This window comes from Falco naumanni, chromosome 20, assembly GCF_017639655.2.
Source record: "Falco naumanni isolate bFalNau1 chromosome 20, bFalNau1.pat, whole genome shotgun sequence".
Classification (NCBI taxonomy): domain Eukaryota; kingdom Metazoa; phylum Chordata; class Aves; order Falconiformes; family Falconidae; genus Falco; species Falco naumanni.
Window position 1 is genome coordinate 2,695,079 of NC_054073.1, and position 16,472 is coordinate 2,711,550.

At 52.0% G+C, this 16,472-nt stretch overlaps 2 protein-coding genes across 3 annotated transcripts; one reads left to right on the top strand and one right to left on the bottom strand.

The window, feature by feature from the left end:
* Window positions 1-10: 10 nt before the first annotated feature.
* CCT3 (chaperonin containing TCP1 subunit 3) lies at window positions 11-8,432 on the bottom strand. The gene is made up of 14 exons (XM_040618621.1): window positions 8,304-8,432; window positions 6,816-6,877; window positions 6,313-6,363; window positions 6,161-6,223; window positions 5,455-5,551; window positions 4,921-5,038; window positions 4,538-4,724; window positions 3,931-4,080; window positions 3,525-3,657; window positions 2,950-3,031; window positions 2,644-2,824; window positions 2,120-2,365; window positions 1,406-1,537; window positions 11-361 (listed from the first exon to the last, which is right to left on the bottom strand). The coding sequence occupies exons 1-14, from the start codon at window positions 8,332-8,334 to the stop codon at window positions 257-259; spliced, it is 1,638 nt and encodes a 545-aa protein (XP_040474555.1). The 5' UTR covers window positions 8,335-8,432; the 3' UTR covers window positions 11-256.
* Window positions 8,433-10,303: 1,871 nt separating this feature from the next.
* Window positions 10,304-14,933, top strand: SSR2 (signal sequence receptor subunit 2). 2 transcript variants are annotated; one of them, XM_040618840.1, is made up of 6 exons: window positions 10,304-10,328; window positions 12,331-12,485; window positions 13,041-13,139; window positions 13,529-13,637; window positions 13,808-13,885; window positions 14,177-14,933. In XM_040618840.1, the coding sequence occupies exons 1-6, from the start codon at window positions 10,305-10,307 to the stop codon at window positions 14,285-14,287; spliced, it is 576 nt and encodes a 191-aa protein (XP_040474774.1). In that variant the 5' UTR covers window position 10,304; the 3' UTR covers window positions 14,288-14,933. The 2 variants fall into 2 exon arrangements, with proteins under 2 accessions (XP_040474774.1, XP_040474773.1); XM_040618839.1 differs by lacking the exon at window positions 10,304-10,328 and adding an exon at window positions 10,604-10,717.
* The last annotated feature ends 1,539 nt before the right edge of the window (window positions 14,934-16,472 follow it).

The following is a 16,472-nucleotide window of genomic DNA, read 5'->3' on the forward strand; positions in this document are numbered from 1 at the left end:
CAGCACAGGCTGCATTGACACGTTTTTATTTACGAGACAAACCGTCAGCGGTGCCTGCCCGGACCCGGGGCGAGGCCTGGGCTCCCTTGGGGACCCCCAGCCCTTCCCCACCATCCCGGGTTTATTTCCCCGTCCCTCCCACAGGCTTGAGACAAACTTTCCCCCCGCTCAGCTCCGGCCGGGGGGGTCGCTCCAGCTCTTCCCACCATCGAGTCCCCGGTGCCCGGTTCTTCCCAGCGGGGGGATCCCCCCCCTCTTATTCCTGGGCAGGCTCGGGGGCGGCTGGCTGCTTGCTTTGATCGTCCCCCTTCTTTTTGTGTCCCGACACAATGTCATCGATGCGGAGGAGGAGAACTGCCGTCTGCGGAAAGGTGCCGTACCCCACTCCATCAGGAGCTGGTCAGAAAAAATAAACCCCAACCGACCCCCCCCACACACCCAAAAACCACCAGTCTGGCGTTAAAACGACCCTCCGAGCGCAGCACTACGGGAAGGACACCGTGCCCGTCGCCCACCGTCAGGGACAGAAAAGGGGACACCTGTTCTTCCTTGCTTCCTTGCCTTCGACCCAGCCCCACCAGCAAGGGCTCAAACTGGGAGCTTTGCCGAGGGGAGGGTGGCTCGGGCCAGGACGAGGCGAGGGGCAGCAGCTGCCCCGGCCACCCCCGGGGTTCCAGGACATGGCTGGCACCCAGCCGCCCACCCCCGGCTCAGCCCATCCTTCACGGAATCACATCACACTTTGGGGGGTGAAGGGACCCTTCAAGATCATCGAATTCCAACCCACTGCCACGGGCAGGGGGACACCCCCCCACGGGCAGGGGGACACCCATCCCACCAGCCCAGGGCGCTCCCAGCCCCATCCAGCCTGGCCTTGCGCATGGCCAGGGCTCTGGGCAGCCTGTGCCAGCGCCTCGCCGCCCCCACAGGGGAGAATTTCTTCCAAACACCTAATCTCCATCTCCCCTCTTCCAGCTTAAAGCCGTTCCCCCTTCCCCATATCCAATTTAAATCCCCCCTCTCTGTGTAAAATCATTCCCCCTTCCCCATATCTGATTTAAATCTCCCCTCTCTTAGTTTCAATCCATTCCCCCTTGTCCTATTGCTACAGGCCCTGATAAAAAGTCTGTCCCCAGCCTGTCCTGGTGGGACTTGCAGAAAAAAAAGGGGGGGGGGGGGAATATGGAACACGACAAGTTTTAGCCACAGGATCAAAACCCAACCGCTCTGAGTGCCCGAGTACGGGCTCCCACGGGTGCTGCATCACATTGTCACCCCTCCCACGTCAGTGAGCCGAAACACCCGCAGGCACCACGCTCAGCACCCCAGCGCTCAAGCATTAACGCTCCCCTCTCCCAAAAGACGTGCCACGGAGGCTTGGAACTTCTCCCGCCTCCCTCCTTACCTCTACCGCCGTCTTGTAGGTCTGCAGTTTGACTGCTAAAGGCTCCCAGATCCCCAAATCCTTCATATCGACTAAAGCTCCGGTCTCGCCGTTCACCCCCCACGTCTGGCTGCCTTCTTGAGTGTGTTTCGCCTGCAAGCGGAGAGGGACAGGTCACCACCGACGGCGTAAGGCAGCAAAGTCACCTTCTGGAAACGAAAAGTGACCCACAGGGGCTCAGGAAAATGGTAAAAGGTCATTAGAATGTTTTCAATTCTGGAGCTGATCCATGAGCGTGTTACTGAGCAGCACCTGAAACAATTATACTGAACTTGCACTCAGAGATATTCTCTCTCGTGCCATCCCATCTAATCTCCCAAGGAAGATTCTGGGTTTGTTCACCCCCAGGGTTTTGTTGTTTTCTTTTTTTTAACGCTGGTACCTCCAACAAGCTATTTCATTCCACCTGCACCCTTTCAAATTCAGCACAAACCTTCAGGAAAAATGTCTGCAGCTCAGCTAATGCCAAAAAAACCCCAACAATCTCAATCCCCTTTAACGGACGGGTTACTTCAACACCAGTTTCCTTTGATGTAAAAGCTTACTGCCACTAAAGCCGCTCCCTCAACAAGCTGCTCGTGCAAGAGCAACGCCAGGGAAGGACCGATCCGGGGAGCAGGAGGCAGCGGGAAGGGGCTGAAGCTCCTCAGAAGACCCCCAAGCCCCACGCCTTACCCTGAGCGAGGTCAGCACACGGATGGTACTAGCACCACAGTTCTGGATGAGCGTTCGGGGAATGACTTCCAGAGCCTGGGCTACGGCACGGTAAGGCCACTGCTCCACACCCGTCATCCCTTTGGATTTCTCCGTCAGCGCGTGGGAAACGGCCATTTCGGTCGCTCCCCCTCCCGGCACCAGCTGCGGATCCATGAGGACGTTGCGACACACCTGCATGGCATCCTGAAGGTTTCGTTCTACCTCCTGCAACAGGTATAAAAAGCAGAGGATCATCGGTGGCAGGGAACCGTGGCACACCAGCAGCTGGGAAGGCGGCCAGCGGGGCCGGCTCCTTGGACGGATGGAAAAGCTTTGCCTTCACTGGGCAGCACAGCCCGCCAGGTGGGAATCCTGGTGTCACTGCAGAACCCGGAGGAAATTTGAGTTTGCTTCATCCGCACGCGAAAGCTGCTCGAAAGGAAGCAATGACACCAAGAAGGTGGCCAGGACGGGGCGGGGAAGCGGCACGTGTAATAACTTACTGCTAGGATTTCCTTGCTGGCTCCACGCAGAATGATAGTGCAGGCCTTGGGGTCTTTGCAATCGGTGATGAAGGCAAAATATTCATCTCCTATTTTTTTAACTTCGAAGAGCCTGGCACCAGTCCCCACATCTTCCTCCCGCAGCTCATCGGTGCGGCTCACGATGCGAGCTCCGCAGGCCCTAGCAGGCAAACACCGCTCAGGTTAGATGCTCACAAGTAAAGAGCTGGGAGAAAAGGGGTGAGGTAAGAACAACCGCGCGCCACAGGCGGCGAGAACGGGCTCCAGCGAGGAGACGGCGTTTACCTGGCGATCCTGTTGTTGTCCGTCTTTCTCACTCTGCGGATGGCGGTGATGTTGGCTCTCATCAGGTAGTGCTGGGCCAAGTCTGAAATCAGGATCGTGACATTTTATTGATGACTCAGCGCTATTGTGACAAACTTTACGTTATCATTAAAATAAAAAAGGTTAACGGGAAGAAAAAACCTAAATGTAGCTTCTTAAACCAAGCTGCAAGGCAAAATTACAGCGCAGCTTTGCACAGTTTGCTAGGCTCAGCCCTGTATTTTGATATTATGATATCAATATATTGATATTTTGATAGCGTTTCCAAATACTGGAAAAGCACAATACTATTTTAAGCGTCCACGTTCACAAGGCAACCTCGAGAACCAACTTCAATGCCTGCCATGTAGAACAATCGCTAGAAAGGTAAAAAACAAAACCAAACCAGAGTCACATTCAAAACCAGGCTCGGGGGGTGTGTGTGTGGGGCTTGGGTGTTTTTTTTTCTTTTTTTAAAAAGTTACAGAACAGTGCATTTAACACAGCGTGAACCCTGAGATTAATTCAACACGAAGGAAGATCACGTGTGTTATTACCAGAAATTCCTTTCTCTGTGATGACCAGATCTGGCTTGACTCTCATCAGATCCTCACAGATCTGCTGAATGTACTCTTCCTCCATCTGCAGGATGCGGGCAAAGTCTTCCTCCCGCGTTATTTCAATATCAGTCTGCACAGAAAGAGGTGTCAGTATCTCACCGTATTCCTTCCAATCCTCCCCTGAGTCAGACCCAGATCCCCTGGCTTGAGTGATCTTAACTCCCTTTTTCTCCAGGGTACTGACCCCGCAGCGGAATTAGCCCATACAAGCAAAAGGTGTCTGGAAAGGCAGAACGTGAAGAAATCCTTCTGCCACTCACGCTTTTAGCTAGCTAGCTGGATTTGTTCTCTTTACTACTTTTCAATCAAAAGCTGCCGACATCTCTACCGAGAGTTGCTTTACCTGGCTCTCTCCTTTCTTGTACTCTAGTGAACAATCCAGAAGGACAATGCGGGGATTCTTAATAACACGACGCATTCTGGGATGAGTTACATCTTTATTCACCATGATTCCACGCAAAACGCACGAGTCTTCACTAAAACCACCTGGAATCTGAGAGACAAAAGAAAGGGGGAAAACGAGGCAAGTCAGTCTAGGCAAACCCGGGTATCCGTGCTCCTCAAACTATCCATCCCATGTGCTGAAAAAGGAAAAACCCTCCCGAGTAACCACGATGCATCAGGTCACAATCCAAATTAATTTTAAGAGCACGCTGACTTCGGGTAAGTGAAATCCATGGAAGAACTTGAGAAACTGCTCACACCCCCCTTGCCTGGCAACAGGAAGGCGGAAACTGAAACTTAAATGGTCTTTTTGACAAATTTTCTAGAAAAGCTGAAATAACTGACTCCACTTTCACTGTAAACCAGCAAGGCTGCCAGCACCGATGGAAATTCCAGGGTTTTGCCTGCAGATCAGTAGACAAAACTCTTCCCACTGCATCTTTGGAACAACCAACTCAGAAGGGGAAAGGGGCACACAGGTAAGAAACATTTCAGGACATACTCACCTTTTCTACTTTTGCATATTTTTTAATATCAATTTCCTTTCTGCCATTTTCTTCAAACTCCACGGTCTTAACAGCATCAAGAGCAATGCTGCAGGCCAAGTCAGACCAGCGGTTTATTGCCTTGGTATTTATAGCACTCTTTATTATTTTAAGCATCATCTCTTTGTTGTTCACGTCCACTGGAGTGCTGACACCAAGGGAAAAAAAAAACCAACACAGTAAACTGAGTATTACTCCAAGCTACAACCTATTCATAATCCCATTGAATCCCTCTCCAACTATATTAAATTCTATTTTACGAGCACGATTCCCTCAAGAACCATCTCTAAGCAGCATGGAAACACCACATCCCTTCTCTCTAACTCCCACCAGCCCACACTTACCCAATTTTCTTTAAAATACTGATCATGTCATCCAGAGCTTTACGGTAGGCCCCAATGATCACAGTTGGATGCATCTGCTGTTCAAGGAAGTGTTCGGCCACAGAGAGCATCTCTCCAGCTAAAAAAAAAAAATAATAAAAATCATCAAAATTCCCCAGGTAAGTTTGTAGAACAATCAACAGTCAAGACAGGAGAACAGCACACCAGACAAAAAGTATCTGCTATCCATGTAGAGAGCTCTAACATCATCTATACTTTTCCTTATACTTACATATATATAATATAAATAGATGTATAGATGTACTTATATATACCTGTCCTTATCTCATGGAAAGAACATAACCTCACAAAGCATGGAGCTGATAACCTAAGGGTCTAATGAACATCCTCTGCCACAAGCGACTCAATTTTAGAGTTGGTAAATAATGAGCATCTGTCTCGTTAAGGCATACTTACTGGGCTCTGATGAGCAAAAAGGGCAAACTTCAGCCTTAAGCCTTTTATAAAAAGTTATGTCTTATCCACTCTCCTTACCAAGGATAATTACAGATGTGGTCCCATCTCCGACTTCTTCATCCTGAGTACGGCTGATCTCTATCATTGATTTTGCAGCTGGATGCTGGACTTGAATCTGCAGGGGAGCAAGGGGTATGTTTTGTGTTCCAGAACACTAAAGCTAAAACATCTTGCATCACTCCATGGCACAAATACCAAACCTTTTAAACAATCAAAGGCATTCTGCCCAACCATAGCAAAGATTTTTTTTTTTTCCTTTTTGAGACCCAAAATAAGGCTTTTTATTATTTCACAGGACTGCGTCTCTCTCAGTTTTTCAGACATTACGATTTTTGTAATGTTATTTTAACAGCACTTGCACCAGAAAGATGACAGTGATTTCTTGGTCTAATTATTTGGTGCTGTAAAAGCAAACATCTACTCCTAAGTTTTTTGATGCAAATGATTATAGCTACAATTACCATAGCACTTACATCGCTCTTGTAAAATCTCTGTGAAAACTTAGCACCCTGGGGTCAAACCGACTTTTCTGAGGAGGAAGAGCATTCACTGGAAATATTTAACTCCTCCCCAGTCAGCACCCTTCTTGGTACTGCTGTTTACTACCTCCTGGCTCTCAAGACAGACGATGAAATAACACAGTTCCACTGCCAGCTATGTAACTGTATCCTCGAAGATTCTGACTCACATGTTAAGTAAAAACAATCCTTTAGGAGAAACTTACTTCTCTAAGAATAGCATTGCCATCATTGGTCATCACAATCCCACCCATGGGGTCCAAAAGCATCTGAAACCAAAAGAGAAGCAATTTTTACACTGACTGGTAATGTGTAGTGATTCAGTACACAGCACAGGTACTTCAGCGACAGTCCTTACCTTCATCATAGCTCTTGGTCCTAAACATGTTCGGATAATGTCAGCAATAGTCTAGGAGGAATAAAAGAAATGAGGCATCACAAAGTCTAAAAACCCCACAGTCTATATGAAACAAGCAGCCAGTGCAAAGCTTACGTGACCCAATCACTCTGCAGCTGCTTAGATGCAGCAGAAGTTAAGAACTGTGTGGGAACAAGGCCAGCGGGATCGTAAGAGCACTGGCACCACACCGAATTATTATTGAAAAGAGATTTCAAATTTTAGACACACTCAGATTTTGCAGAGAAAGAGGGTTCAGTGGGTTAAACTCCTCCATGTTCAGTTACACTGCACCTATTTAACACTGAAAATTCATTTTCTGTGCCGCTTCTGCTCTGGATTCATACAGAGAAAACATGCTTCAGATCTAGTTTACCCTCTTAAATATATAAGTATATAAATATACACACATATATATTAAAAACCAAAAAGAATCAAAATAGCCTGACACGAGAATACGGTACCTTGGCAGCAGTGATGTTTCCAGTCTGGACTTTTCTTCCAGACTCGCGTTTCATATTCTGACCTGAAGTTTTTAATTAAAAAAAAAAAAAAAAAAAAAAAAGTACATTAATATGATCTTACCAAGTAAGTCCAAGACTGAAACGGTGATTCAGACAACGCATCAAAGACACCATCTCTATCACACGCACTTGATATATGACCAGTTCTAAATTAAGTTTACAATATAAATACCACAGCCACTCTAAGACATAAGCGCCAGTGAAAAACGACAGTCCTTATTATAACAGAATTCCCGATTAGCATCACAGTTCAACTGAGACAAAATTCTGCAACCCTGGAATACAACCTGTTCCCCCAAGAAAAATCGAAGAGCAGTAACTCCAAAGAAATCTGCCAGATCACACAGAGTAAACAGAACATTGGTTTAAGATTTATGTATCAGTGTTGCTCGGCCTTTGGCACATTAGGGTGAGCTGCCACTGCCGTGCCACAGGCTCACAGATGTACCTGGGGACTCGTTGTCACAAGGGTCTGCCCTAAAGGACCCTAAAGCACCTTGAGGTTTGGTGCCGCTTGTCTTTTGTTACAAGCCTAGGCTGGATGAGCACAGATTTACTTTAGGAGTGGATGTTTGTGCATATACATTTTTAAAACACAACAAAAGCAAGCATCCAGAGAAAGGCAATGAAGCTGGGGAAGGGTCTGGAGCAGAAGCCTCATGAGGAGCAGCTGAGGGAGCTGGGGGCGTTTAGCCTGGAGAGGAGGGGGCCTCAGGGGGGACCTTATCCCTCTCTACAGCTGCCTGGAAGGTTGTAGACACGTGGGGGTCAGTCTCTTCTCCCAGATAACTAGCAACAGGACAGAGGAAACAGCCCCAAGTTGTGCTAGGGGAGAGTTAGATTGAATAAGAGGAAAAATTTCTACACCAAAAGGCTGGTCAAGCATCGGCACTGCCTGCCCAAGGAGGTGATGGAGCCACCATCCCTTGGAGGCGCTCAAAAAGCGCATGGGTGTGGTGATGAGGCACACGGTTCAGCAGCGCCGGGGGAGCAGGTTGACCTGGCGGCCTTTAAGACTTTTTTCTAACCTAAACGATTCTACGATAAAGCAACAGCAAAAGCAACACCAAGAACAAAGTAAGGAGGCCTAAGGAAAGGGCTACAAGCGCTGCCTCTTGGCTAAGGCGAGCAGCCCAGGCACAAACCGACCCCAACGAGGGGAAACACGGCTGCGGGGGGGAAACAGGGCTGGGGGAGACAAAAGATCCGCCAGGAAGGCCTTAACGAGCAGCGCTCCAGCGCAGGGGGCGGAGGGGCCCGGGCAGCGGCCGTGCAGCCCCCGCGGGGCCCGGTGGCAGCCGGCGGGAGGGGCGCGCCGGGCCCGGCCGCGAGGGGGACCCAACATGGCGGCGGGGAGGGGAGAGGGGGAGCCCCCTGCTCGCCCCCCAGCCCCGGGGGGAGGCCGGGCCGGCGGGCGGCGACACTCACTGAGGACGAGAACAGGCCGCGGGCCCATCATCGTGGCGGCGGCGGCGGCTGCAGCGCGGCGCGGAACCTTCTGGAGACAGCGCGCCCCGCGAGCTGCCGCCTCACCGTGCCGCGGCACCCTACCCCGCCTCCCGCCCGCGCCGACCAATCCCGGCCCGCGCCGCTGGCCCGGCGCCCAATAAGGAGGCGGTGCCCCTCCTCCCCGCAGCCACAGCAAGTTCGGTTGAGAAGCGGCTCCTCAGCGCATGGAGCCGCGGAGTGCTGGGAGGGGCCGCGCGGTACTACGCATGTGCGGGAGGCCAGTGCCACATGAGCAAAGGGGCGGGGGGACGAGCAGCGAGGGGGTGCAGGCGGGCCTCTCCTCTGCCCGCTCCCCCTTGCATGGCGGAGGCACCGCAGCCGCTACCTGCCGGATCTCCGGGCGGGGTGTGAGGCGGTCGAGACCTCTGAGAACCCTGTGTGGGAGGGAAGTCCTCAACGTGTCCCCCCCGCCGTCAGCGCTGTGGTCTCGCCCACCTCACGCCGCGGGCGCGGGCTCGCCGCGGTGCATGCTGGGAACCGTAGTTTCTGAGGCGGCCGGGCCTGTCTCGGCCCATCCCGCTCCCCCGGGCCCGTCCCCGTCACAGCGGCTGAAGCGGGGCTGCCTGGTGGAACCGGGGGCCCTCCCGGGGGCTCAGATGTCCCCTCAGAGCACAGCAGCTGCGAGGTAGCCTGGCAGCAGCCATTTTTGTCACAGGGCGCTTTGCCAGGCCCCTCCGGTTGCCCAGCGGTAATGGCGGGGACAGAGGCCACACCACCAGCGCTCTCCGCCCTCCCGCACACTGTGTGCCTGGAAGTTTCCAGCGTTTCTGATTATTTGTTTGCCCCCCTCAAACTGTTTGCTCAATAACAAGGCTTTGTTTTCCCTCTCTCATTTCCAGCTCACACCGTTAGCCAGGAAGAAACACAGACAGAAGTAGGTTGGCTGCCTTAGCGTCTGCTAGTCAGCTGCCTGAGGAAGGGGCTTTGCTGAGAAATTCGAGCCTCTTTGTAAAAAGCTCTATACTTCTCAGGCCAAGGACAGGTATTTTCTCAGTATTTGTGTGATGGGGCCCTCATCCTATCATGATGCTGCAGCAAACCCTGCTGAGGTGCGAGGCAGGGCAGCCCAGCTGCCGTCCGCCTCCGTGGTGGGTGGCCAGCACTGGTTTAAGCTCTGTGGTGCTTTCTGTAGTCGGCAGCTTGGATAAACCCTGTGTGGCTCGGCAGGGAGAGAAGAAATCGGGTGTATGGGGAGCCACTGCTAAAGGTTGAAAGTCGGGAACTTTGATAAAAGAAAGAGGATGAGGTGGTGATCTGGCAGCTGGAGCCCTGGAGAGGTGGATTCATGGGCTGTTTGTTTGGTGTGTGAGGAAGATGCATGTACAGAGGGGTGGTTTTTTGGCCACTCACCCAGAGGTCTGCAGGCAGCTGTCTGAGAGACACTGGTATAGACAACCTCTCAAAGCTTCCTCCAGCACTGAAAACCAGGCCTCGTGGCTTTGTGTTGTTACTGGTTTTGCAACAAGGAGGTCCGGACATTTCCTAATCTGTTGGAAACAGAAGGGTGGAGCATCTCTGCTGTGGGGTTAGTTAAGCGGAGTATCCCTAATATATCAAGATACAGTTTTGGGGCTTGTGCACTAGGACAGGCATCCCACCTTCTGTTTGAGGAATTTAACCCTGCTCTCATCTTCTCCCTCGTTGCTTTCCAAAGCCTCGATGCGGTTGGCAGTGCTGGCGAGCTGGGCAGAGCTGCTAGCCATCTTCCTCATGGGCATCCTGCTGCTCTGCGTGGAACTGCTCTTGCGAGCCATGGTGGTCATTGGGCTGCTGCTCTATGTGCTTGTCACAAACTGAAGGCCGGCCAGGTGGAGAGGGTGCCTCTTTTTTTCCCTTGGAGAAGGCGATAAGAAGAGAATTGTGCCGACCTCGAGACCAGATGGGGAGGAACATGAGCAGTAGCCAAGGGAAGAGGGAGGTATGGCCACCTTCTGTCTTCCTACGGTACGTCCCTGCTCGGCAGCTTTGTTGTCGCCTCTCCCAACGCACCGACTTGCAAGGGGCCTCCAGCAAACCCCAGTCGCAGCTCCAGACCGAGGCCTGTTCCCTCAGGAATTGCCGGTGGGAGCCTGGTCTGCCGCACCCCCCGCTGCCCCGGCACCCGTGGGGCTGGAGGCTGGGTAGGGCAGGGGCCGGCACTCTGCGAGGAGGGGCGACAAGTGCTATTTTTGAACGAAAACCTGGTGGTTTCGGGTTTTAGGAAAGCTGCAGCCTCCTGGGCGGGGAGGACTACATTTCCCAGCATGCCGCGGGCGACCGCCATGTTGCGTTGCGTCACTTCCGCTGCTGCTACGCTGACTCGGCCTTGCACTGGGCGCCGAGGGGCAGAGACGGTGAGGGTCGGGGGGGGGTCCTGGTCTCGGGGGGGGCTGGTCGGGGCCTGGCGGTGGCTGGGGTGGGGGTTTTGGGGGGACGGGAGGGCCCAGCCGGGCCTTGCTGCTGGTGATGGCTGCGCTCCCCATTTCTTGAGCGCTGAACCCAGCGGTAGCGTTTAACTATACGTTAAAGATATATGTGCGCAGAGCGTAGGTCAGGCTGGCCCTCGAGCTGCCCGGAACGGTGATTTAAGGAGCTTCTGATCCAGGGACTCGGCCTTGGGAGAGATGAACCAAAGAACATCCCGGTTTTGCCGTGTAGGCCGGCGCACTTAGACCATCGTGGTGTTAAACCCTGAGGAGTCAGCTCCTGCGGCCCTCAGCCTTGCCTTGGCCTCGTTATAACACTAAAAGTCACACCCCCTGAGGAAATAAAAACCACTAAAAGACCCTTCCTCAGAGAGCGTGTGCAGTAGCATAAGGAGTATAATGGATGTGCCAAAGCGTAGTCAGTTATTTGTACAGACCTGCCTGCCGGGCATGGAAAGTGTGATAATTTTGGTGTATAATGTTTGTAACTATGGCTGGCTTTGGTCGCTTGCACCCAGGTTTGCACAGCTCTGTCGTAAACCAAGATCTCATCTCGGGGTATCAAACTGGGCTCTTGCACGGCAGGAACGGGCTCACGTTTGAGAAGCGTTGCCGGCTGGCTCTGGCGTAGGCAGCAGCCGGTGAGACAGGGATGTTCTTGGGTTTGCGTGGAGCCGTATCCCTGAGCTGCCTGCCCTGCGTGGGTGTGTAGGAGCAGCCGAGGGTGGGAACAGGAGTGTGGAGACTGTGGCAGGGGAGGAGAGGGGAAGGAAGGATCCTCCAGCGTGGAGGCTCTGACACGCCAGCGGTTTGTGCGCTTCAAAGCACTGACAAGTCTCCCGATGGGTTGCGTGTCTAAGGGGTGTGTGGGCTCCTTGTCCTCTCAGCAGGGCAGCTCCAGAGATGCTCCAGGAAAGTGGGACACGTGGCCTGAGGCAGGGATTGACCGAAAGGCCACTGGAGGGAGTTGGTGGTACCTCTGTGGCTGGAAGTAGGAAAGGATAAGAAATGTTGGAAATTAGGAGCTAGGAGTTTCTAAGAACAGACAATTTGGTGGGGAGAAGAGCTGACTCTGTTGTATAAGACACTGCTGAGAAGCTGCCGTGCTTCGCAGTGGCAATTACTTGCTAAAACCGGTGAAACGAATTGCCGGAGCTTTTGCTGTGGAAGTTAGTTAGAACAGGCTTTGTGATCGGAGACCTTTGCTAATTACTAAGATGTGATAAAGGGGAGCGATACTTGCCCAGGCTTTGAAAAGGGAGAAAACGGTCATTTTTCTTCTGTGCCTGCTGGTCTGGGTCACTGCCGTGCCAGTTCCTACATCCTTGCACGAAAGCGCACAGGTATTTCAGGGGCAGTTGCAGACTTGCGTGGAGCGAGGGTAGCGCTCTGCCAGCTTTATCAGATAATCCTTTATCAATATTACTGTGAAGTGTACAGCTGTTCTCCCACTACACATGAATGCCTGAATCGTCTTGTTTTCATCATTCTTTTTGCAATTAAATCATCAATGACGTTTCGTTTTCTTTTTTTTTTCCTAGATGAAGCTCCTGATTCTCGCCGTGTTTGCCCTGTTTTACGTGGTGCGCTGTGAGGAAGGTGCCAGGCTCCTGGCCTCCAAATCTCTGTTAAACAGATACGCAGTGGAGGGCAAGGACTTGACGTTGCAGTACAACATCTACAATGTTGGCTCCAGGTAAGCCTCGTCCAGCATCCTAGTACTGACCCAGGGCAAACGTTATGTGTGTATTACTATTTCTGTACTCCATGATGTGCTGTTAGCTTTGCTCCCCCTAACTCTGAGCTTACCAGCAGTGCTTGAAGATTTGACCCTGCAATTTGCCTTTTTCTTCCTCTTTCGTTGTCCTTCCTTTCACCGTTTCCTGCTTTCACCCCACGGCTGCTCTAGCTGTTGTTCCAGTGTGGTGTAGTTACTTTTGTGATGCTCTGCTCCCCATGCACGCAGCCTCTCACTCTGGATTTGTGAGCTCTTTCGCATCTAGCTTCCCATTTTTGGGGTTTTTTTTCTTTCAGTTTCTCTCAGCTTCACCTTCCTCTTTCTGCAGTCTCCCTGTAATGCAGCTTGACTCTCCTCCCCATCTTCTGTCAGTGACTTTTCATGTTTCAAAAGTCAGTTTTTCCAGCTGCTGAACTGTCAGTGTGGAGCCGTCACCCCCCTTTGGTGCAGTACCCTATGAGGAGAATGCCAACTCTAAGATTCTTTTCTCATCCCTTTTTTTGTTGCATTTAGTGCTGCTTTAGATGTGGAGCTGTCGGATGATTCTTTCCCCCCCGAAGATTTTGGCATTGTCTCTGGGATGCTCAATGTCAAGTGGGACAGGATTGCTCCGTATCTTTTCATGTTGTGAAATCTCTCTCAGCACTCATTCTCACCCCCAAGCATCCTGTAGCTCTCCTGTCTTCATCCATTTTCGCTGAAATTCCAGCGTGCCAGACCCTGGGCAGGGTACTGGATGCAAATCTCTCTTCTTGAAGGTGCTGTGTTAAAAAAAAAAAAAAAGTTCCTTGCAGAGAGGGCCAGGTCCCTGTGCAGTTCCTCTGCCTGGGATGGAGGAGCAGCTGGATCAGCCTTGGATGGGTCTGGATGTCTGTAGCCACAGGGGGCTCGCATCTGTCAGCTGCACTGACTTTTCCACCTGGTTTGAGGCTGCTCTTTACCCATCTCCTTGCTTTTCTTTGATGAAATGCAACGGTTTTCCTTAACTTAACGGCTCTCAGAGCGAGTAACGTGTCCCACACTGTGGTTCTGCGGCCTCTCAAAGCTGGTTACTTCAACTTCACCTCTGCTACCATCACATACCTGGTGCAGGAGGGCGGACAGGTTGTGGTGAGTTGACTATTTGTAGGATCCTTGCCCAAATCGGAGAGCAGATACACCTGGCTGCGCTCCTTGAGCTGCTTGTTGGGGGGTGGTGCGTGTCCCTGCTCTCCTACGCTGCACAGGCTCTGTTGCAAGAAGGAAAGGTGGCGAATACTATGTTTTTCCCCCTCTTTCAGGTTGGTTTCACTAGTGCTCCAGGGCAGGGAGGCATCTTGGCTCAGCGTGAGTTTGACAGGAGGTTCTCCCCTCACTTCGTAAGTACCTTTCAATGGGGAACAGAACGTGCAACCCAGCGCGGTGGCTTTTGGTCAGCTTGTGGTGTGTTTGGTTCGTGCTACGGTCACCTGGAAAATTCCAACATGGATTGCAGTTAATCCATATTGGTTGTCCAGAAGAGTATGGCAGAAAAAGCAAGGAAATCTCATCCTGGCTGCCTCTGTGGAGGAGCTGGCATGGTGGGATTTGAGCTGGAAGAAGATCTGATGGCTGCAAACTCACATGTACATGATTTGTTTTGACTTCTTTGTCACCATTTCTCCTTCTAGCTGGACTGGGCAGCTTTTGGTGTGATGACCCTGCCCTCCATCGGGATCCCACTGCTGCTGTGGTACTCGAGCAAGAGGAAGTATGACACCCCCAAGACCAAAAAGAACTGAGCAAAGCCACCAGCACCCCAGAGCTCAGGAAAGAAGCCACCCAGAACAGCAGGGATCAGTAACAGTCACCCTGCCAAGCACCGCCATCGGCAAGAGGGAATCCAGCACTTCAACAGCAGTGATGTGTTGTCTGCTACATTTTAAGAAAGAAACAAATGAAAAAGAACCCAACTGGAAATCCCAAACTGCCTTGTCTGTGTGTTCGGAGCAGAGGCCCCTCACTTCGTTGCAGACAGTGCTGGTGCCTCTGTGCTGTGACCAAGGGGCGCAGCTCCGCAGTGTCTGAGGCCTGCGCTGCCTTCCAGCCTCCATTTGGCCCAGTGGCTCTTTGCCCGCTGCAGTCTTTACAACTGAATTAAATCTCAGGGCCCCCTTCTTCCACGTGCTGCCTGCCTCGCTGAAACATCTGCGGGAAGGAGCTCTAGTGACAAAACCAGAGCTCCTTTTGCTAGAGGCTTCTCAGAGCTGCTGTTTTTTCAGGTGGGGTGCAGGAGGTCCCTGTTGATGCTTGTTCTCTCGGAAGCCCCGCTGTGTTTCGGTGAGCGCTTCGTTGCTGTGTTTCTGTTCTTTCTGGTTGCTCTGTTAAGGGTTGAGCTGTGTTGAGGTACTGAGGATTTTTTTTAATAAAAGAAACACCATGAAAGAAGTTTGCCTTTCTTTTGCCAGGAAGTCCTGGAAGCACCTGGCTGCTAATAGGTATACAGTCAGTAAAATAAATCACTATAAATAAAATAAATAGAAGAGGGAAGGAAGGGCCCAGAAGGCCTGGTACTTTGCACCAGCTTTTCCTCCAGCTCCAAGCCCCAATACAAGATTTTTCTTCACAGCCATACATAATGTAGCTGTGACTGTGCCTTGGGCAGCAATTTGTGCTTTTCCTGTGGGGGAGGTAGTGGCATAACAAGGGCTGACAAGTGGTGAGAGGTGGCTGGTTTCTGCCTTGAGCTCTGGGCAGGGAGCCCGGAGCTGTTCACAGACCGTGGCTGTGCCATGCTCCCGTGGCACTGTATGGCTTGGTCTGCCCAGCTGTTGGACCTCACTCAACAGCATGGCGGTACCAACTGAGAAGTCCTGGGCCATGCCAGAGCGAATGCTGTGCCTTTGTTACCAGACCAATGTTTCCAAGTCGGAATTTCAGAACACAGACAGGCTCACAGAGAGAGCTGGGGTTGCTCAGCCTGGAGAAGAGCAGGCTCTGGGGAGACCTTAGAACAGCTTCCAGTGCCTAAAGGGTACTTATAAGAAAGATGGGGCCAGTCTTTTTAGTAGGGCCTGTAGTGATAGGACAAGGGATAATGGTTTTAAGCTGAAAGAGGGGAGACTGAGATTAGATACTGGAAGAAATTCTTCACTGTGGAAGCGGTGAGGTGCTGGCACAGGCTGCTCAGAGCAGCTGTGCATGCCCCATCTCTGGCAGTGCTCAAGGCCAGGCTGGATGGGGCTCGGAACAATCCATTCTAGCAGAAGGTGTCCCTGCCCATGGCAGGGTCAGAACTAGATGATCTTTAAGGTCCCTTCCAACCCAAACCATTCTGGGATTGTTCTCTAGACCCTTGGCGCCAGCTTTGCTGCCCTGCTCTGGACACGCTCCAGCACCTCCATGTCTTTCCTATGGCAAGGAGCCCAAAACTGACCACAGGATTCAAGGTGTGGCATCACCATTACAGGGGGACAATCACTGCCCTCATCCTGCTGGCCACACCATTTCTGATACAAGCCGGGATGCTGTTGGTGGCCTCCTGGGCACACGGCTGGCTCATGCCCAGCCAGTTGTCAACCAGCACCCCCAGGTCCTTTCCCCCCAAGCTGCAGCACTGCCTGGAGCTGGTGTGACCCATGGGCAGGACCCGTCATGGAGCCTTGTTGAACCTCATGCACTTGGCCTTGGCCCATCGGCCCAGCTCCCTCTGCAGAGCAGATCAACTTGGTGTTGGCTGTGAACTCAGTGCACTCAATCCCCTTGTCCAGATCATTGATAATTAAATTATATTAAACAGGACTGGCCCCAGCACTGAGCCCTAGGGAACACCCTGTGTGCATGGCACCAGTGGGATCTAACTCCATCCACCACCACTTCGGGCTCGTCCGCCCGCACAGTTTTTACACAGTGAAGTGTGCGCCTGTCAAAGCCGTGAGCAGCCAGTTTCTGCAGGAGAATGCTGTGGGAGAGAGCGTCAAAGGCTTT